This window comes from Neodiprion fabricii, chromosome 5 (genome assembly GCF_021155785.1).
Source record: "Neodiprion fabricii isolate iyNeoFabr1 chromosome 5, iyNeoFabr1.1, whole genome shotgun sequence".
Classification (NCBI taxonomy): domain Eukaryota; kingdom Metazoa; phylum Arthropoda; class Insecta; order Hymenoptera; family Diprionidae; genus Neodiprion; species Neodiprion fabricii.
In genome coordinates, this window is record NC_060243.1 from 21,818,318 (window position 1) to 21,840,670 (window position 22,353).

A 22,353-nucleotide genomic window follows, 5' to 3' on the forward strand; every position below is an offset into this window, starting at 1 on the left:
ATTTTCATATAACCAATGCTTCATTTTTTTCAGTTGGTCGATAACAAATTTTTTAAACTTATCCAATCTGTAGCACTGCAACAAACTATATCATCAGCAATTCCAAAAGACTATTTATGTACAGTAATATGCTCTAAGGTATAGTCCTTATTTAAGGTGTTGACGAATTATACCCGAGCCACCCCCCAAATCTACCCAAATGATTCAAAAAAAATGTCCTCATTTTTTTAGATTTTTATCGCATCTCTAACTCGTGCCTGTAAGAGGGTGAATGCCTCCATTTAAAATACACGTGTTTCGGCCACATTCTCAGTATGCAAGGATGTGCAATTTGCCGAGATTGCCTGGTATGGTGATATAAATTTCTTCACAGATAGTAGCACTAATGCCCATTGAAATCTCGCAGTTACAGGTTTTTTTTTAACAATATTACTCTAACAATACAATTTATACTGAGAATGTAGCCGAAATATGTGTATTTTGAATCGGAAAATCCATTGTATTACCGGCACGGGTTAGAATTGAAATAAAAATCTAAAAAAATTAATAATAGATTTGGGGGGTAGCCCGAAAAAATTCAGCAACACCCTAAACAAGGACCACCCTGTTCCCTGTGGTACTCAAATATTTACATCTTTAGAGCTAAAAGCTTTTTAAGCTTTCTCTTAAATATTTTCTTTTTACTTATCAGAATTAAAATTCATGTGATACTAAATTGAAAACTCCGCCTTTATATAATTACTTTTCCCAGTTATTGTTTTTTAAATATTTGGTAGCAATATAACTCTGTTTCTCGTTCTACTACTTGACTTCAGAGATTCATTTTTCAGTGTAATTTTTATGTGTAGTAACTGAGATTTATTTTAGCTAGGTTCATCAGTAATTGAATGGGGCTAACGTACTAATGTTCATAGAAACAGAACGGTTTGAAAACGTGAGTATCTATAAATTTATAATTTGTAATGGAGTGCACGCCGTAGCAGATCCTTCTTCTTTTTTTCCTGTACGACTATTCCTCCGAAGAGGATGTTCCAAAGGTAGACCTTTAGTAGAGACTGGACTCTGACACATGAAATCCTTTCACGGTGGTACTCGATGACGAAGCGTCATAGACGTAACTAGACTAATCAGAGAACAACTTTAAACGGAAGGTCGGTTCTTTCACACGTGAAACGATCATAAACAGTTATAGAATAACGGTCCAGACGTGCATGAGTGTTTGAAATATCGAATTGCTCTGGACAGATTTATATTCGTTAACAGAACAAATGTCTGTAACCTAGTCAACCTAGCTAAAATCTGAAGGCTACACAACGTATATATTACAATATTACATATATATATATATACGTACAGTTAATAGTATTTATGATTGATTGTGAGAGATACTACAGGTAGAGACAATGTACTGCATCGCGAATATAATTTTTTTCATCATTTTTCGTCGCGTAGTATATTTGAATTTAAGTTTGAATTAGACGTGGCTGATTGTGAGTATTATTCTCGACGTCATAGTCGTGATTTATTCAATGACGTCTCTACTGTCATGATTCATAACAGGGGATGAACGACGAGTCGATGAATGTAGCAGCAGTTTGCCTTCATTATCAACCGAAGAGATTAGTGGAAAAATTGAACGAATCGACAGATTCACCGCAATTTTATTAGGAACCCGTCTACTCGAATTCTACAGTCAATGATTGAAAGAAGGCGCGCAATGCGCGGCGGGAAATGCGCTTGGATCGGTAAAATGACCAGCAGGCGGCGCAAGCGAGCGACCGTCGTGTTAATTTAGAGCGCTGCGATGTGGTTACGCTGAAAATAGAAAGACAAGCGAGAGAAAAACGTTGAAACAAAGCGATAATAAAATAGCGGTGGGTAAAACTGGACCCCGCGAAGCACCGCAATCACGGTGGACTTGATGTATATCTGACGAAAACGGCCTGAATAGCGATTCCAGGATCGACGGGGCGTCGTTGAGCGGTTGCGTTTCTCCGTTGGAGTCGCGCTCGACGGGTGAGTAATTCGAAACCTCGTTGCGGCGGCTCAATGCCGAGTCTCTTTCTTCTCATTCCTCGCGTTTCCTCGACACGACGCGCTTCTGAATCACGATTTTGCCTCGCCTCCGAATCGGTTTTCGCGTCCTGCGTCCGCAATCAGCATTCGACGAAACAAGATGGCCGTAACCAATCCTCGTTCTCCTCCTGCCGTCTGTTTATTTATACGTAGACGGCTCATCATCTCCTAATCGCGACATACTGCTCGCAAATTCCCGGCTCGATTCCACAAGCAGAAACCAAATCCCGCCTCTCTGCTAGACCCTGAAAACCTCCCCCCCTCCCTTGCCCGCCATGTTTTGTAAACAAATTACAAACAAATACCAAACAAAGGGTAAACGAACACTTAGGAAACCTCTTATCAGGGCTTTCACGTCTGGGCGCTGAAACTGATTGGGCGCATGGTTTTCTAATCAAACAATCATCCCTTCCGTTTCAGCGAACAACAGAGCAAAAACGAGCGCGAGTTCTCGAATCGCGTCGATAAGATAGACGCAAGATGTCCAGCTCCTTCATACTTGAATCGAAGGAAAAATCAAAGAAAGATGACACACTTGTAATTGTTGTCAACGACGACGGAACCATTTCCGTCGATCATGAAACACTGCAGAACATAATAAGTAAGTCGTTAACTTTGCATCGTATACAACATTTTCAGGATAATTTAAGAAATTGTTCAATTTGTCCTCCGCATCTCAACAACTTTCTCATTATTGGTGTCTTTCAGTTAATCAATCCAATGCGAATGTGAGCGTCGTGCGGCTAGGTCAAGGAGAAGCGGATGCTGAAAATGGTGACATCACATTGACCGTCGATCCACCAGCTTATGCACCACCCGAAGGAGCTGCCTCAGGCACTACGCCTGGGAGTACCGACACTGGAGTCGGTGGGCTGGTTGATCCCTTCATGGAGATGGATCCCGAGCAGCTGGAAAGGCTCGAAACCGCATTGCAGAGTGAAGAGGCCAAGCAAATATTAGGAGAAAACGTAACAGCCATGCTCGGTAAGTTTGCGTCGATTCTTATTTTCTCCTATCGCCTTATCAGATTGCACATTTTCGACCTGAATACCGCAACTCCTTACTCAGAAATTGAAACACTCATGCAATGAGATGAAGAACTGCTTTTCTTCAGCACCATCAGGTCTATAAGTATATGAATTTTGATAGTTCGTAGTGCTTCATTTAAAGAGCTGTTTAAAAACTAAGATGACAATTGCCTTGTCGACTTTCACTTTGTCAAATCCTCATTCATTTGCCATGAATTGTGAAAATGAAAAGAGTAACGAAAACTTGTTTATACTAAATCAGACTAAAAACAACTAGAAATCTGAACTTTTATTCAAAGATTCTATCATCGCTTAGCACAAATGATTTCCCACTTATTTGCCTCAAATTGTATAACAAAAAGTGTATATTGTTTGTTCTTTTTTGCATGCAACATTGTGTCTTGTACAGACATGTTGTCCGTAGAAGAAGAGCAGAATTCACTGAAGTACAGTATACAGCTGGATCACTGTTACACCAGCCGAAAGTCACCCTCAGATCCAAAACCTAGTGATCCATTACCTATTGCAGAATCGCCCGAAATTAATGATGTTCCGTACACCTTGTCCTCTTCCTCCTCGTCCTCGATCCCTGCATCGATTCCTCCACCCATCTCCCTTTCCTCTCCTACGCTAAGCGGTTCTCAAGCCTTGTCAGCAGCAGTGGGGAAATCGAAACTAACCAGACCTGTGAGTAGAGATTATATTTTATCGAATCTGTCTTGTCAAGAAATTAAAGATGATCAAGTTTGATTAGCGATTGCAACTTTTTTTCAATCGATTGACTTTGTAAACAGGTTAGGGGTCCAGGCAGGCCTCGGCGAGATGGAAGACCATTAGGACCGACTCCACAGACCCCGAAAGGAATTGGTAGCGGCACGGCTCGAAACACGATCAGCGTTCTCCAGCAGGGAGTGAATAAAGGTGCCCTAGTGCCGCTCATTAAGCCTCTGAATATGAACGATGTCCGCAGTAAGAGTTCACGTGATTGATTTTTGTTTGTTTATTGATCTTTTGCTTATTCGAATTCTGGCACTCCTCTTCATCGTTCATCACCCAGCCTATCATCCACCAAACGCGTCATCACAAACCTTTTTCTCATTGACAATGAACAGCAAATTCCCACCTTTCAAATTCCGCTACATTACACTCCTATTTTTAATGACTCAGTCACTGCTGCGGCGATGCCGGAAGCTGCGGATGATGTTCTGCCGTCCTCATCTTCAGAATCTTCGGAATCCGAACCACCGTCTGACGATGACTCGGATTTTGGGCCTCGGGGACCACGCAGAGGTGGTGTCAGGGCTCGAGGAGGTCGCAAGGGTCTTACCACTAGAGGTGGAAGCCTTGCCGCAACTAGACGCAGAGGTAGCAACAAGCTCATGGATATGGAACAGGTGCGGAGGCTTGATATGGAGATGGCGGCGGCTGTTGACGCGATGAAGAGTCCTGAGAAGGAGGACAAAGTCGGTGAGTTTCGCCGCTTTATCAATATAAGGACAAAGTGTTGAATAGTAAAAAGTAGGTAAACTTTGGGGCTTTATATTTCAAAGACTGGTAATTCAAGTCGATTGGGGTATCTTTGTCCGAAATATGTAGGTCCAAATTCGTTGACATTTCTTTTTTTTTTTTTTTTTTTTTATCAAAATCGATTGAAAGAAGTACTGTTATTGAGAATAATGCATCAGCCATTTGGCCTGATTAAAAATTTTGCGGTGCCTATGATATCTTGAAAACGGCTCGACCAATTTACTTCAAATTTGCAAACAGAATTCTTGGATAGTTTATCCTCTGTGTGACAAACGCAATTTTTCTTCAATTACATTTTTTTTTAATGAGTCAATATAAGAAGTTGTAGATTTTAGCCGAAAAATCTGGTTTCATTTTCAAACGCTCGCCATGTTTAAATAAAAAATTTCCAATCGAGACAAAGCGGATAGATTATCTATGAATACTGTCTCTCAGTTTGAAGTAAATCAGTCTAGCCATTTTCAAGATATTGTGGAGACAGTAAAAGATTCATCGCAGGAAAAGTGTTTGACGAAATTGTCCATAACAATACTTCCAGGCAATTTATTGCAGTATAAAAAAAAATGAACAAAGTTGGATTTACATACTTTCGAGTAAAACAAACCTCAATTGGATCCGATAATCGGTTGACGATTCAATAATTCCCAAAGTTCACACACATTTTCATTCTATATACCCTTATTAAAGCATCGCATCTGATTGAAATTCGTCAACATGAATCGATAGCTTGGAATCATTAGCTAAAGTGCCATCAAAATTTTATTACAAGATATTAAGTAACGTTTCATCTCATTTTCCATAGAGGAAAAATTGTTGAGCCCCGGCAAGGCAAAAAAGGGTGTAAAAACGATGGGAGCGAAGAAAAAGGAGGAGCCACCGGTTCCTCTCATTGCAACCCCTCAGCCTGCCGCAGCAGAGGTGGAGCCTACAGTATCAGAGAAACAGCTCGTTACAACAAATCAAGTGAAAGCAAATTTAATAAACGCGAATACAATAAAGGGCGACATGATACTGACGAAGCCGGGCCAAATGCGGAACAATCAGAAGGTGATATTCGTACAAAAACAGGTCATGATGAAGGCGAGCGAGCTGAAGAACCTCGGCATGAGGAAGTCCCTAGTCGTATCGAAACCAGCGGCCAATCTCGTTAGCCAAGTCAACTCCAAACTGCCTCTTGGCAAAGAGATGAAAACACCGCAGCAGCTCCTCACCAAGGTCGCTGCCCCCACAGCTCCAACAGCCACAACCATCCAGAGCAAGGTCAGTGTCCAACCTGTACAACCCATGCAACAACAGCCGCAACTGTCGACGCTGCAGACACAACAGATCCCACAACTGACACAGCAGCAGCAACAAACAGTGCAAAAAATCACTGTTGTGCAAAACACAGCGTCTGTTGCCAAGGTCAAGACGCCTGAGGCCAAGAAGGAGAAGAAAAAACTCGAGGTTCTTGCAGACGTTGCGCCAAAAGCAGAGGCAGAGCCTGTTAAACTTCCAGAACCGAAAACACCCGATGGTTTGTAGTTATTCCTAGGTCTTTTGCACTTAATTGTTCAGGGATTTTCATATAATTGTATTATACAGGTCTTGGAAGTTTCCTAAATTCTCTAAAATCGCGTATTCCGTTCTAAAAGAATTTTAAACTACTACAAAACTTTGATATATCGTATTTAGACATGAAAATGTTCTCGTATTCATTTATTGAATATTCCTGGTATATTTTTGTTAGTCAGGCTTAGGAAGTGTCCTGAATTATCTGAAATTGCATATTCTACGCCAACAAAGCTCTAAAACCCATCGAAAAGCATTGGATTTATCACTCCAAGTTCAAAAATCCACCCACTCACTTTCCCGCTTTGGCTTCTTCTTTTCTGAGCAGCTAAAAAACACCAAAAACGGGAGCACAGAAAGTCGCCTTCACATTTTGTGGACGCTTTGGGTCCGGCGCTGTTCTCGACTCCAGACATAATTCGGCGGGTCGGCTCAGGTGGGGAGCCAAAAACTCCTGAAGCCATTGCTACAATGAGTTCCATGCAAAAGACTGCACCTGCAACTGCAATTGTCGTCTCTGCGAGTTCAGGAACGTCCACAAACCTGACAGTTGCAGCTTCTACCGTCCATTCAATTCCAGCGAGCTCAACAGCGATGATTTCGACACCAGCTAATGCGACTGAGGCGGATAAGATGGAGCAGGGTAACGAAGAAGACAATCAAATGAAATTGCTAGGCGAAAACCAGGCCGACGCAACTCTTCGAGAGGATGAGAAAACTGAGGTCAAAGCTCCGCTCGTCGAAGATCTTCAGCCTTCTTTGGACACCGGTGAGAGCACGGCAAACTGATTTTCATTTTTCCCATTATGTAAATTCTACTGTCAGCTCATTTTGGTTTTCTAACGCAATTCTTTAAACGGTATTAATTATTTGATAATCACGTTCATTAATTTTTGATTCCTTTACTTTGCATTTCGCGTGAGTAACAAATCTTCTCTCTTTCTAATGCTCTCTAATCTTTTTACAGTACTGCAAATTTCATTTCACACTAAAATGACATTGTTTTCTGCATGATCACTGCTGTGCATAATTCGGTGTGGTATTAGGGGGAATTTTTATTTCTCTGTTCGTTTTTTTTTTATTCACCATAATCAAAAATAAAGTTACAAAATTAAAAGGAACATTCCTGTAAGACTGTTTTTGTTGTGGTTATTATTACCGTTATCGTCGTTATTGTTTCATTAGCTTCGCACACAGCTCGGAATACCGAAGTATCGTCAGCATCCGTAGATCAGCATCACCTTGTTCCCAAAACAATTGTATCCAAATCCAGTAAGTGTTGGTATTCTTTTTTCTTTCTCTTTCATCTTATATTTCTCTTATTTTTATCATTTTTGTTTAATCATCTGATCTTTGTTCTTCCTTGACTCGCCATGTATTTACTTACTCGTTATTTTGTGTATATAATTTTAAAATCACTTGATGAAGCACTGCATTTTTTTCTTAACGTCCTCTACAGTTATTCTTTTGCGGTTTTTTTTTTTTTTTTTTTTAACTAATTTCAGGTGGAATCGAAGGTGAAGAACATTTGCTGGCAACACTTGAAATGGAGGCAAGTAAACACGAAGAGGAATTATTGGCAGAAGCTCTGCTTCTTCAGGAAGCGTTAGGAGTTGATTTGGCAGATCACGTAAGTCTGAAGTAAAACAAACTAATTTAATAGGACTATGATCATTCAATTTCTTCTCTAATCGTGAAGATAGTTATTAAAGAAGAACCTCCAAAATTCCTTTCATCGGGATCAATGAGTCATAACTCAGTACCAAATCAAAAAACCAGTTTCCGTGCTCTAAAACGCAATTTATTTGTACCAATTTATTTCATAGTTTTTTTTCTATACTCTCATTATTGTCATTATTACTAACCTACCTTTCTTGCTTTATTAATTTTCTTTCGTATTTCTGAAGGCGACTCTGGTCGATCAGGCTTTGCCGGTGACAGAGGGGCTTTTACCGACAACAGCATCGTTTGTTCCACTGTCAGAAACGGCCAGTGGAGAACAGCAGGAGCAGAATCAACACCAAACAGCATCGCCTGTCAGATCTGGTACTTCTTCTCCAGCAGTCGCAACGCGACCTGCCATATTATCGAGCGACGTAACAAGCAACAAGAACAAAATTGTCCGTGATGACAAAGAGCCTGTTCAAATCGTTCGCGGAGGTCGCGTTATTACTTTACCACCGATTGAGGCCCCTGCCACCAGAAGCAAGCGACTTCAGGCGAAGAGCGAAAACGTCATTGCGGCAGCTACACCAACACCTATGCAGAAGAAAGTCGAAGCTGTAAAGAAAAGCGAGAAGACAATGTGAGTGGCTTAAAAGCTCCTTTTTTCAATGTATCGAGGATTTTGATAAGTCAAATTACTTGAATCGTTACGTTTTTTGATTCATTATCTTTTCCAGCAAATTTTTGTAATTTATTCTTTACTATTTCATCAAATTTTTGTTATTTATTGTTCTCTTTTTCAACAAGTTTTCAACCAATTTCTGGTTTTCCATCAAATTTTCTAATGACGTCGACAAATTTTTCTTATTCACCTTTCGCTTTTCTAGCAAATTTTCTCTTCCGCCTCAAGAAGTGCCTTTCCAGCAGAGTAAAGACGAGGTCGAGTCTGAAATGGACGAGGATGACGAAGACAATGAGAATTCGGACTCTGAAGACGACCCTGACAGGCTTTGGTGCATCTGTAAGAGACCGCATAACAATCGTTTTATGATATGCTGCGACGTCTGTGAGGATTGGTTCCATGGAAAATGCGTTCACGTCAGCAAGGCGATGGGTAAGATTTGAATGTACCGAACTTCTTTGCAAAACAAGTTCAATTCACCTATCGATTGTGACCAGAACTTTAAACCTGGAAACCAGTCCACGTTCGCAAAGTTATTTTGAGCTTGTCTTTCAGGTCAACAAATGGAGGAAAAGGGCATTGAATGGGTCTGTCCCAACTGTGCAAAGAAAAAGTCTGATGATACCAAGGAGATGCTTTCCGAGCAATCGCCTAAGGGGCGAAAGAACTCCTCAGATTTGACAGTAGCTACCTCGCCTGAAGATCTTCCACAGAGTGTCTCGTCCCCCGTCCACGCAGCTACGGCTTCATTGACGAGCTCTGCGAGTTCGCTGGCCGGCATCGGTGCCTCGACGGTCATCCCAAATGCCAACATCTCCGGAGTGACACAGTGTGTTGTCTGCAAGAAGGAGGCCAGGAACTCTAGCATTTACTGTTCGGACGCCTGCATTTTGACACATGCGCAGGAATCTTTAACAAAGGACAAACCGCCTCAGACTGCTTTGCCGCATCCCAAATCTGCAGTTAAGTCAATGACACAAGAAAATATCAGGAGCAAACCTGACGCAAGGGTCATCGTCTTCGAAAGGAGATCTGGGAAGGTTTTGACTGGTAAGAGATGATGTGACTATATGAAAATCGCAAGAAGTTCAGTACACTAAATTGGTGGTGTCGTCTTCTATTAATTGGTCAAAACTGAAAGACAATTTTGGTTTTAATCAACGCATATCTTCTTAGTTCAGAACTGACTAAATTTTCAACTTGAAAGATCTAGTAGTTTTTGAGTCATTCGAATACCAAAGTAAAAAAGTCTAAGCTTTGCATATGATGTTTTATTAGCTCAAACGGGAAGTTCTTAGGCTGGTCCATCAAGAGCAGCCTGATTAATCACGTTTTTGAATGCCCGAAGCTTTATTTTAGGATATTTTATCAATGGTATTTGTAATGGAATGAAATTGTTCAACTTGTCCTCACATCCTTCTATCTTTTATTTTCTGTGTATGAAAGGCGCGGATGCACCGACGACATCGAACCTAAAGACGTGGCTCAAAGAAAATCCTACATACGAAGTGGTGCGACCTAACAATCTGAACGCGCTTCAAATTGGTGGAAAGACAGTGACGGCTATATCAACGCCTGGACTGAGTGGAAAAATTGTGAGTATTCAATTCGTCTGACGATGATTCGCTGATACTCAAATCTAAACCTTGCCATCGCCAAAGCAGGTCTATTTTCAGGCATAACACATTTTTTTTTTTGGATTCGCTCAAAATTGAAACGCTAAACCTAAAACTGATCACTGGTCAATAAATCTTTCAGACGAAAATGAACCAGCATCTATTAACTAAGGGTCAAGTTCAAGGTCAGGCGAAGATGGTTTATGCGAAGGTGGCAGGTTCGAAGCAGACGGTCCTCACGGCAAGCAACAGTAAAAAAGTGACAATAGTATCGAGCGGAGGGAACTCGCAGCTTTCCAGTCCGTCGGCGCAGGCGAAGCCACAGGTTGTTCAGACTCGACAGACGCTGCTGACACAGACGTTGAGAAATCCGACACAGATAGCTTCGAAGCAAGTTTCGTCACCGAAGCAAATAAGTCACCAGCAGCAACCGATCAAAAGTCAGGCAACTACGACGTCAACGGCAAAGCAGCCTGCAGTTAAAAAAGCAGAGGCCAAGGCGTCGACTTCATCTCAGCAGCAGCCGAAGCTCCAAGCAACAGTGGTGAAGCGACCAGAGACTGAGCCGATCAGACTAAACATCAGGAAGACGCTGGCAGAGCTATTATCGAGCAGGATAAAGGAGACGGAGGACTTGCAACTTGCCGAAGATGAAATAACAGAACTGGCACTGAATATCGAGCTTGAGATGTATAAATTCTTCCGGGACACGGGCGCCAAGTACAAGGCGAAGTACCGCAGTCTCGTCTTCAACATCAAAGACACCAAGAACCTGACGCTCTTCAGGAAGATCGCAGATCGATCGCTGGCGCCTGATGCAGTGGTGCGACTCAGTCCTGACGAGATGGCGAGTCAGGAGCTCGCCGAGTGGAGAGAAAAGGAGACGAAGCACCAGCTTGAGATGATTAAGAAAAATGAACTCGATCTGATGGCGCAAGCCAAGTCCATCGTCGTCAAGACGCACAAGGGCGAGCTGATCATAGAGAATGATGGAGGCGTCGACCGCGTAGATCCGAAGACGCCGGTCCAGGACATTGTAACCGCACTGAACAGTGGAGATGGTATTACTTCATCAACAGCCGGTGACGAGGAGAAAGCGAAAGAGGGTGAAGGCAAGTCAAAGGTGAAGCATGAGGCAAAGAAGGCAACGTCGCATGTTGGGGAGAAGAAAAAGGAAAAGGAGAGAGAGAAGGGGAAACACGAAAGGAGTCGCAGTCGAGGTAGACGACATCGCAGTAGGGATTCGGACAGTAGGAGCAAGACGAGGGAGAAGAGCAAGGAACGAGATAGAAGGTCCACAAGACCCAAGGATGCCAAAAGAGACAAAGAACGTGAAAAGGAGAAGGAAAGAGAAAGGGAAAGGGACAGAGACAGAGAACGTGACAAGGAGCGGGAGCGGGAGAAAATTAAGGAGAAAGACAAGGACAAGCACAAGAAAAGCCGCAGAAGCAGCAGTACTAGAAATCGAAGCAGAGGGAGACACAGGTACTTATATTGTTGTACTTTCGTATTATTCCACTGTTTTGTTTAATGCAAGGTAGGCAAGTCGAGTGATGGGATTTTTATTTTCTTCGAAACTCGTATAACGCGATGGTTGTCACTCGAACATTGATTTTTCAGAGTTCTATGGCATAGTCCTCCGTGAATCTTGAGATAATTGATATTCTTATTATTTTTAAATAATCTTCGCTCGAAGAATTGTGTTTTGTTTTTCGTTTCTTTATTGTGATTGCACTGGAACAAGTATTTTTTTGTTCATCGGTCAATTCAATACTGCCACTTGTTGATTACAATCAAAATCAGGATGCAATATTGTAAAATCAAATATTCAACGAGCTTGCAAGAATTCAAAGCGCTGTAAGAACAGGAATATCATATGACCAGAATTTGAAAGTGCAGCTGAACTTTGTTGAGTGGAATTCAATTAAAACAATATTCCGTTAGAACGGAAAATTTAAAAGAAAACCATAATTTCACTAGCAATAACACAAGAATTTGTGACTTTAAAGAGACCCCAGTACTAGACCATTTCTACAATGAAAAAGTATCATCGCTTGAACAATTTTGATACACAAGTCCTCATTTTGATCGCAAATGAATTCTCTAAAAATCAGCAAAGTTTTCTATTTGGCTTCAGAGTCGACCAGAAAAACATTGTTAGTGAGATCTTCAGAAATGTCAAATAGCAAATCAATACCTTGATAAAAATATTCCACCGATATCTTATTTCACCGTTGTTGTTGTTACTATCTAAAATCTAATTTTACAGATTTGTAGAGATTTCAGTTACGAACAAATGAGTCCCAGTTCATTAAAATCGTTCAAACCATGCGGTTTTTTCATTGTCGAAATGATTCGATAAGTGTATTCTTCAAAGTCATCAATATTTGTGCTATTATTCTACTAAACTACTAACTAAATTCAAGTAGATCAACTTTAGTCGCACTTTCAAACCTTCGTTATATTATATTTATATCGTTACAGCTGCTCGACTAGACTACGTGTTTGATACAGCTCTGAATCGAGTTTCCACTTCTTTAGCATACTACGAAAAAAAAACTGAAAAACTTTCTTTTAGGGACTACAACTCCAAGGACAGTGTAACAAAGAAAGAGGATGATCGAAAAAAGGAGGAGTTAGAGTCTCGGAAGGAGCCAAGCCCAGTGGCGCAAGAAAAAACAATGCCGATTGAGGACAGACTGTGGCGTCACATAGAAGATGAAACGACAACGAACAACACAATGGACGGCAACGAGTCTGACGTTTCGGATCGAGAGCCAAGCTCGACGGTGACGATAAAAACGCCAGACTTCAACGAGGAGTTGGAAAGGGAAAAGGACGAAGAAGAGACAATGCAAGCTGCGGAGTCGAAGATCGAGGAACAACAACGGCGGGCTGAAACCCGAGATCCTGAACCCATCCTGCAGACTGTCTGGCGAGGTTTCGTCAACATGGTTGATGTTGCCAAGTTCTTCATCACTGCTCAGGAAGTCAGCGGACAAGCACGCGACCTTACCGAGGATTTGCCTGACACCGTTGACGTCGTCGGTCGCATCAGTCACGAGACGGTTTGTAGTGATGATACATATATGGTTCTGTTTTATTACATTGACCAGGGTGTCTATTGCCTGAGAGAATCTGAAAACCATGGAATACTTGAGGAATTTTGTTTTTATATTCGTGGATAAATGGCTTGAGCATCGTTTAAATTGAAAGTTAAGAAAAGGGGAAACATCGTTTGAAAAATCTAAAGCTGTGTTATTGGTGCCAATGTACATGAACGAAACAACATCCTTACTGTGTAATAGAAATGAATTTGAAGGACTTCGAATGACAGATGCTGAGGTATCAACAATTTGAGATAAGGTGCTACAGTTAGAACGTTCGAAATACTTAAACGCTCAGATATTTTTGGTACCATTTTAGTATTTTCAGACGCATATTGCTCACTAAACAGATCCTTACAAATTGCTCGTAAAATATCCATGAAATCTTACATTCTAGTGTAATTTTAACTGTTGATGAACATGGTGCCCTACTTACACAAATCTATTTTTATCTACTGTGGGGGACAGCTATTTGTTTATTTATTTATTTATTTCCCAGGTAGTACAAATTTGAACATAAGATAATAATCAGTATTTATACCCTATAGAGGTGCAAAACACCTGTACATAGGACCAGCGTGGGAAAGAGATTTTCACAAAATTAGGTTACTACATAATAGATGAAATTAAAATGGAGAATAAAGATAAAAGAAGAAATAAAAGGTTTAATAGATTTAGGTGGTAAAATAATTGCTTCAGTTCGACTAGCCAGTTTCTCAACTTCCTTTTTGTAGTATTTTTTTGTGGTTCCAGGATTTAAGATTATAATCCAATTTATTGAAGTACATCATAGCAGTCATGAGACTGCTTCTATAATGGACTTCCTTTTTGATGTTAGGGAGGAGTAGTGTTTTGTTTCTAGTGTTAGAGCTATAGATATCAAGGTTAGATTTTAAAACTTGTATAATAATGTAATGGTGATTGTAAAATATAGGAATCTTTAAAACACGGATCTTTTAACATTATGGTTGCTCAGCACTATTTTTAGGAGCTTATCCTGCAGTTTTTGGAAAGGTCCTATAACGTTTGCATAAGCTCCGCCCTTGGCAACGTATGCCATACAAAGCCACGCTATGGAACAGCGCATAATAAATTGTTAGCCTAGTTTTAGGGTCAAGTATTTTCACTAGTTTATGAAAGATAAATAGAAGATCTCTAGTTTTCATTATGATTGAATTGATATGATACTCCCATCTTAGATGACAGTTAATTAATGATTATACCTAGATATTCAAATGATGCAGATCTATTTACAGGCAAATTATCTATCTCAATTTCGATGTTAGAAGGGACACTGTCTCTAAATATTCCAAAAGTCATAAAAACTGTTTTGCTAATGTTCAACGAGATTACATTATTAGGTAACCAGATTGCCGACTTCATTCGATTGGAAGAAAGCAAATTTTTTACTTCCTCCCATGTGTTATCTGAGGATATTACGACGGTATCGTCGGCATAGGCCACTACGTTAGTACTCGGAATAATTTGTAAAATATCACTCATGTAGATAATAAATAATAAAGGACCAAGTATAGTTCCTGGAGGGACCCCAGTTGTTACCATGCTGACATTACTTGGTATATCATTTGTTCTGACGATTTGCTCGCGATTAGTTAGGTAACTGGAATGAGGCTATTGGCAGTTCCTCTGATTCAATTTTTGCAACAAATATTTGATGATTAATCGTATCAAATGCTTTTGTGAAGTCCAGGAAAGCAGGTATTGTGGGTTTAGAATCGTTAATGTTTGTGTAAATTGTGCCTATTAGTTGAGCTATCGCATTTTCAGTTCCGATATTTTTCCTGAAGCCTAATTTATTTAATTAATTATTTATTTATTTATTTATTTATTTATTTATTTACTCATAAATTTTACGGACTCTAAATTCCTTTTACATATGAAATTAGAATATCATGCGTAGGTAGACTAGCTAATGAATGTATAAGAAAAATCCATACAAAAATAACAAAAATATAATAGATGTTGAGAACCAAGTTATTGAGTTTATGATACTTTTAGATTAATTTTATATATTTCAACTAAGTGTGTTATAATATTAGCAGATACTATTATATGAATTAATATACATTATTTGTAAAATTTTGTTCAAAATGTTCTCTAGAAATCTCAATACTAAACAAAATGAGCCCAAAAAATTTATAATTGTATAAAAACCATCAAAGCTTAAGCATTTTGAATTTTCTAATTGTAAAACCTTTTTCTGAAACTGTTGACACCTTAGCTTATGATGATCAAAATTTGCTTAGAATCACTCATGTGACTTAATAGAGATGTTGCTTCAATCGTGTTCCTCAACATTTACACAATTCAAACTGAGGTTTTTTCTTTCTAAATCTTTTTGATACGTCTTTAATCACTCTGTTCGAATTGATATATCAATTGTTTTACAATCTTTGCAATGGTCGATTCGTTCAACTACTGTCTCCTCAGGTCTGGGACTACATATCGAAGATGAAACGAACGGGTTCGAAGGAGATCCTCGTGATCCGACTGACGGCGGCAAACGATGAGGAGAAAATCCCTTACATAACTCTCTACAGCTACCTGAACAGCCGGAGCCGTCTCGGCGTTGTCGGCAATGTGTCAAAGAACATCAAGGACTTCTACATAATGCCTTTCTCGAGCCAGAGTGTCGTTCCGCGGGTTTTGTTACCGCTGGATGGTCCGGGTTTTGAGGAGAACCGGCCGCATCTTTTGCTTGGTATAATCGTGCGGAACAAGCGGAAACGGACGATGATTCCGATGAGCGGCATTGTGCCGCCGAAAATGATCCGCAAGGAAACTGAAATCGGGCGCAGCTACACACCGCCGATCCTTGATCCGCCAGAAACCGCCGTTTCAACACCTCCTTCTACCGCTTCGCCAACAATTCTACTCACACAGCCCGCCTCCGGCTCACTCGGCGATAAGCAGGGATGGTAAATAGGCGCTTTGATCTCTACGACTCGTTTTTTCAGTTCGAATTCGCTTCTTGTCAGCTTTTTTCGCCAAATAATCACTTTGGCCAAGTTTCAATCGAAAGGAAGATAAATTTCCTATTTATATCCTATTTCGTATTTCCTACACCTGGTAAATACCTAGTCACTTTTCTCGTTATACCTCACTTATTCAGATCCAAGTCGTTTTTCATCACAATTATAATTCAAACAAAGATAAATTTTTTGTTTACACACAGTCTTATATTTATAATTTGTGTTTTGAATCAAGAGACAATAGACTACTCATTTTATGATTTCTCGGTATTATATGTTTAAGTATTGTCTTGGACATTTGATCGATCTCAGCAATAACAGAAGTATTGTAACTAGGTTGAAGTATAACGCAATCTGTAGTTATTTCTATTCTTGCATAATCTTAATACTCATACTTTTTTAAAACTTATTTATTCAATCATTCAAAATCCAAACCGAGTAATCCCAAAATAATATGCACGTTATATTACTATATAAATATGATAACTGAAAATAAATGCATTCGTTTTTTTATAAACGAATCGAGGTGCTTTTTAGGGAAAATAAACTTGAATTATACAAATCCAACCAATCTGAATGAGAAGTGCGTGATGAGCTTTATGTATTGAGTGACAAAAATCACTCCTAAAAAGAGACTAAAAATACAAATCGTATTTAACGCACTGTTTGAAATACTAAAATTGAATCTGTACAGAAATAGCAGTTTTCTTGAAAAACAAAATTGTCATGCATGTAGGAAATATATAAACAATGCGCTTCTTTAAGCTTCTTTATCATTGACCACTGATCAGTCAATAATGAAACAAGAAAAAGAAATTTTTCACTGTACTTGAAGAGCTAAAATACTATTCGGTCGAGTCACTTCATTGTAACTTTTCAGTGATTCAATGCTCAGTTTTGATTATGAGAAAAACCTCACTCTTCCTTCTATTTTTAAAGGTCCTCGCCGTTGCCAGCTCTGGACAAGCAGAACGTTGTGACGCAGCTCACTCTGGAAACCCTGAACAAGGCCCATGTCGGAATGTCCCGAACTTCGAAAGTAGACAGTGCAAAGATGGCGAAAATAGTCCCGGAGCTCTCCGCCAAAATTCAGCTCGCCGACGACATTCCTGATCCTGATGACGGTGATGAGCCTTACAGTCCTGGCCAGATGGATGAGGACATCGATCAGGATGACGATTCCGGACGGTTCGGAACCTCCGTCTCTGCTTTGGATGACATTGCCAAATCTCATCAGCGCAGCGTCGCTCTGTCCAATGATTTGGCTGCTGTTACTAGTCTACAAGCGCTCGCTGTGCCGTCCAAAAATTCCAACGAACTCCAGAGGAAGATGGATGAACTTAATAGACAGATCGAAGAACAGAAACAACAGATACAAAGTATCAGTTCGTCCTTTCTATGCGATGCTGCCGCGACTTTACCAGTAAGGATTATTATCACTTTTTTGCAGACATTCTTTTTTCGATTTTGTCCTAAAGCTTGTACCGATTAAGTTTTTGAACATTATCATCATTATATCGAGTTCATAGTTTTCATTAAATTCGAACATTCTGGAACTGAAAGTTTCGTTTAAACACAGCTTTTATTCCGTTTCTTCTGCGTTTCCGGAGTTGAAAACTTCCAATCTTTGTAATATTTCTGAAAATATCAGTATCGATTTTCGACTGTACAAACTGTTTTTCATTCAAGTGTCCTGAATGAGCACGGTTTTCACGCTTTTTTTCATTGCATATTTTGAGGGTTCCATTCAAATTTAGCTATAAACTGTTCTTAAATTTTGAAAGTTACGAGCTTCGTTTCCAGTTTTCGATTACCGAATAGCGATGCCACAGTGAAACTTAAACGCCTGTAGCTTTTGTATTTGTATTTTTGAGTGTCTGATGTGAAAATACAGAACATCTATAACAAAAGTTGTATGTCATATTAAAAATTGTTTTCTTCAAGTAATTAATACAATTCTCTTGTTTTAGGGTCTCGGCCTCGATCCACCGGGTCTCAACGATTCAGAGGAGGCTTACAGTCCGACTGACACTCGATCGTTCACCCCGCCACCTCCGGGACTTTCCAAAATATCCCAACCGATCCTGGACAAGGTTTCGAACATAACGATTCCCGCTAACCTGCAGGAGATCTTGGCCAACGTCAAGCGGCAAGAGATAACCAAGGTCGATCCTTACCTACCATCGAAGCCAAGCGCAACTTTTCTGACCTCGGTGAACGCGGTGGCGTATCAAAAGCCTGAGAAATACGTGCCAAACGCATACAGCAAAGGCATGAATCAGATAAGTGGAATGGGACTCGGGACATCTTCTGGTGCATCGTTCTTCGAATCGCAGCTAGAGGAGCGTAAAAAGGAGAGCAAAAGCACACTTGGTTCGCTCAGTGATCTCGACCTGATAAAAAAGGCCGAGGAGGAACTCGCGGCCGTTGCGGAGCTCGCTGCGGTTGCGGAAGCTGCGGCCGCGGCTGGGACCTCAAATTCTAACTCCAGTCCCTCGTCGTCGTCGTCGATATCATCGACATCTTCCTCCTCTTCATCGTCCTCCTTGTCCTCCTTGACCATGACAACGACCACGACGATGACGACAAAGCTTCAAGTCCCACCGCCTTCCTCGCAGCCTCAACCTCACATTCCCTTACCATCACCGATGAATTCCCACCAGCAGCAACGGAGCTCGACGACAAGTTTCAGCCCCGAAGCTTCGCCTCCGGCCTCGCTGAAACCGGATTCCGGCACCGCTTCTACCACTCCGAGGAAGAACCTGACCTTCGATCAGCCCAAGCCACCCGGCCTCGAAGACGAGGACTTTTCCCTCGGTTTCCCAGCAGTCACGCCGACGCCGATTAGCAGTACCGGATTATTCGTAGAAGAAGCCGTCCCGTCGAAAAGCAAAAGTGGGAAATTTTTGCCTAAAAGTGGCGTCGTTCTGAGCGTTAAACGCAAGGTCGGCGAAGAGGCGACGATATCGCGATCTGCTTCACCAGCTGCCTCGTCAAAGACCCCGAGGACTAAGTCCAGGTGGGGTCAAGGACCAGGTGATAAATAATCCATACATCGATCTAGCAACGGATTGTTCGCAGTGCGGTTATGAGCTGCTTGCATGCCCATTGTGTTATTTTTCCTTTACGTCGTTCACAATGAACGAACATTATCCAAGAATTTTTAATGCTACATCGGATGAACCGTGTTCGGAATATAAATTGGACACATCGATTCTGCGATAAATGGGTGGTGAATCTTTGACAATTTTCAAATACCGGTTATTTTTCTTACACACACACACACGCGCGCACGTGGTACTTTTTATTACTAATGTAGTGTTGTAATGATGATGATAATAATAATAATAATTATTATTATTATTCTCGTTATAATCATTATACTGATGTGATATAAAGTAATTACTTTTTTCTTTTTTTGCTTGTCTGTTTCCTTTTTTTATACAACCGTAAAGTCGCTCAGGATGTTTTTCACGATTTTTCTTTGTCTTCACTTTGCAGTTTTTCATTTTCCTTGTTTCACTTTCGTTTCTGTAGTACTTTTTCTCGGTTTTAACTCTGTTTGCGCACTGATTTCTCTCTCTTTACTTTAATCGGATTTTCAAAATGAAGAAATAAATATTTCAACCCGATACGTGATTATTTGATACCTATCGCCGCAGAATTGTTACGGAAATAAATAAAAAAGCGAAAATGGTACAAAATCAACAAAACAATACTATTGATAATAACCATAACTATTAGCGATTGTATACAAATTACTAAGAAATAGAAAAAGTTTGCGAAATGTAAAATGAAATCACTTGATGAAAATATGGAGAGTTCAACGCGGGGATGAAAATAAGTAAAAACGTGAAAAATATTGGAAAGCGAACTGGCGTCTTTTTTTGGTGTCAGGTTCTTGTTATCATTCTTGTAAATACCAAAGCTTAAAGACGAAGGTGAAAAGTGCGGCTATTGAGCTGCTTGCGAATTAATGAATCAATTAATTCAATAACTACCTTAATTGCTTAGACAATTTCATTGTTTTATAATTTCATTCATTAAGTCGTTGACGATAATTCGTTAAACTTATGATATAGCATACATAATGTAGGTGTATCTATAGATAGAGGTTCCAGATAAAAAAGAGCGAAAGGTGTGGTAACAAAAAAAAAAAAAAGAGTGTAGTAAACAAAACACGTGTGCTGTAAATATGATGACTAGAAGAGAAAAAAAACTGATATCGAATATTATACATATACTATAAGTAATAAACGTTATAATAATAGTGATAACGGTGTAAAGTAACGATAAATTTTTTTTTCCTTTTTCTTGTCTACTTGTCGTTTTATTATTGTTTTACGCTATTTTATTATTATTATTATTATTATTAATATTTTTGCATACCAGTTTTCGTACATAATAAGTGATAAATAAAATACAAATAGATAGAAGGAAAGTAGAAGAAAAAGATTAAAAAAATGATGATAAAAATAATATCTGAAATAACGATAAATAAAATGGAGCGAATGGAAATGGATAAAAATATTACTCTTGTGGTAAACTCTAAGTATAAGGTATTTGAGACATGATTACCTTACAGACATTAACGGATACTTAGCTGGGTGCATATTACGGCTCTTTCTTATCACTGTAGAAAAACACGATAATTATAAGAATGTAAGTATGTATGTATGTATGTATGTATGTATGTATGTATGTATGTATGTATGTACGCTATGTCAGTTGTGTGTAAATAATATCTCATGATAATAATTATAATGAAAATGTAAAATTGGTACGGATTGATAATATCACATTACTATACATATATCGATACGCAGGTATATTGCACTTTGAGTCAAGATAGAGAGGAAAAAATAAGTGGAGATTTTTTTAAATTTAGTTGTATCTATAATGTTATCATCTTCTTTGTCGTGGCTGTACAAAGAAGATTTAGAATATGAAAATTAAATTGAGTATAAAAAATAATTGATTACAAAACGAAACTGTTGAACAAACAAAAATTTATATTGTAAACAAATCGGATGACATTTGATATATTTGAATATGCAAATGAAACGGAAAACAAGAAAAAAAAACGACAACGAGATGTTGAAGAAAAAAAACAATTTTATGTAATTATATGGTTTAACGATTTTTTATTTCTTTTTATTTTTATTTCTTTTTACCTACCTTCACCCTACCGCCTGTTCCTTACACACAACTTTGTAGGTGTTTGATTATTATTACTATTATTATTCTTGTTTTTACTACCAGCTAAAGTGTGCTAAAAGCACCAGTGTGAATGCCAGTTACTAGTAAATGAAAAATTGATAGGTACATACATAATATAATTAAATATGAATATGATACTAAATTTACATGATGATACAAGAGAGTTTAGTATACAATATAGTGTATAGATATGTGGTATGGAGAAAATGTAATGAGCTATCATTAAAATGTACGAATATATGTATAAGTATTATATGAGAAATTTAATAAATGAGTAAGTCAAATTTCAATAAATGTTTTCAACAGAGGCATGGTCAGGAAGACGATTTTTAAATCTTATAACTCGTATCAATAAAACAACCATTATGATTACACACATGGTGGTTACCTTAGAAATTGGTAATCTATCACGTATGTATAGTGACATACATGTAATTATAAAAAAAGAAAATTTTTATGAAAAACCGTTTGTCGCTAGACGTTTTTTCTATTCAAATTATACCAAACGTAATATCCTAGGTATAGGATCTGTATCTCATAATTAATTTTTGTCGATTGATTATTATGAGTCTTTTACCGCGATTGCTCGACTTAGGAAGAAATTGATTGCAAACCTCCGATAAACGAGACGAACCAATGACGTGGTGATTTTCAATCGAACAATCTTTGCTTTTACCATATTACTAATGAGGATGTGAATAAGAACAAGAGAGTAGAAAACAATACAGTTTAATTTTTAAATTGTGGTTAAACATAACTTAACGCAAGACGACACAACCTCTCCTATATAACATGTTTATTATATCTAATACCAAAATTCTCATCCAAAAGTTTACAGAAATTAAAATTTCAGGGTCTCCTGCTCTCTTGTGTCAGTTTTCTGCTTGA

General features: G+C 39.1%; 1 protein-coding gene across 3 annotated transcripts; it reads left to right on the plus strand.

Moving 5' to 3' along the window:
- Positions 1 to 1,733: 1,733 nt before the first annotated feature.
- On the plus strand, positions 1,734 to 21,772 carry LOC124182234 (death-inducer obliterator 1). Of its 3 annotated transcripts, none has more exons than XM_046569186.1 (19): positions 1,734 to 2,016; positions 2,497 to 2,677; positions 2,785 to 3,060; positions 3,514 to 3,791; positions 3,899 to 4,073; positions 4,272 to 4,571; positions 5,434 to 6,147; positions 6,511 to 6,951; positions 7,368 to 7,454; positions 7,688 to 7,812; positions 8,090 to 8,487; positions 8,735 to 8,961; positions 9,085 to 9,579; positions 9,976 to 10,124; positions 10,288 to 11,630; positions 12,724 to 13,213; positions 15,704 to 16,191; positions 17,185 to 17,668; positions 18,216 to 21,772. In XM_046569186.1, the coding sequence occupies exons 2-19, from the start codon at positions 2,557 to 2,559 to the stop codon at positions 19,290 to 19,292; spliced, it is 7,668 nt and encodes a 2,555-aa protein (XP_046425142.1). In that variant the 5' UTR covers positions 1,734 to 2,016; positions 2,497 to 2,556; the 3' UTR covers positions 19,293 to 21,772. The 3 variants fall into 3 exon arrangements, with proteins under 3 accessions (XP_046425142.1, XP_046425143.1, XP_046425144.1); XM_046569187.1 differs by having other exon boundaries at positions 3,899 to 4,025; XM_046569188.1 differs by lacking the exon at positions 7,368 to 7,454.
- The last annotated feature ends 581 nt before the right edge of the window (positions 21,773 to 22,353 follow it).

What these genes read in the sequence shown, in the direction of transcription:
- LOC124182234 (XM_046569186.1), top strand. Translation starts at nt 2,557, where the DNA reads ATGTCCAGCTCCTTCATACTTGAATCGAAGGAAAAATCAAAGAAAGAT. An exon ending in AAACGTAACAGCCATGCTCG is followed by an intron (nt 3,061 to 3,513) that starts GTAAGTTTGCGT and finishes TGTCTTGTACAG; the next exon opens with ACATGTTGTCCGTAGAAGAA. An exon ending in ATGCTGCCGCGACTTTACCA is followed by an intron (nt 17,669 to 18,215) that starts GTAAGGATTATT and finishes CTCTTGTTTTAG; the next exon opens with GGTCTCGGCCTCGATCCACC.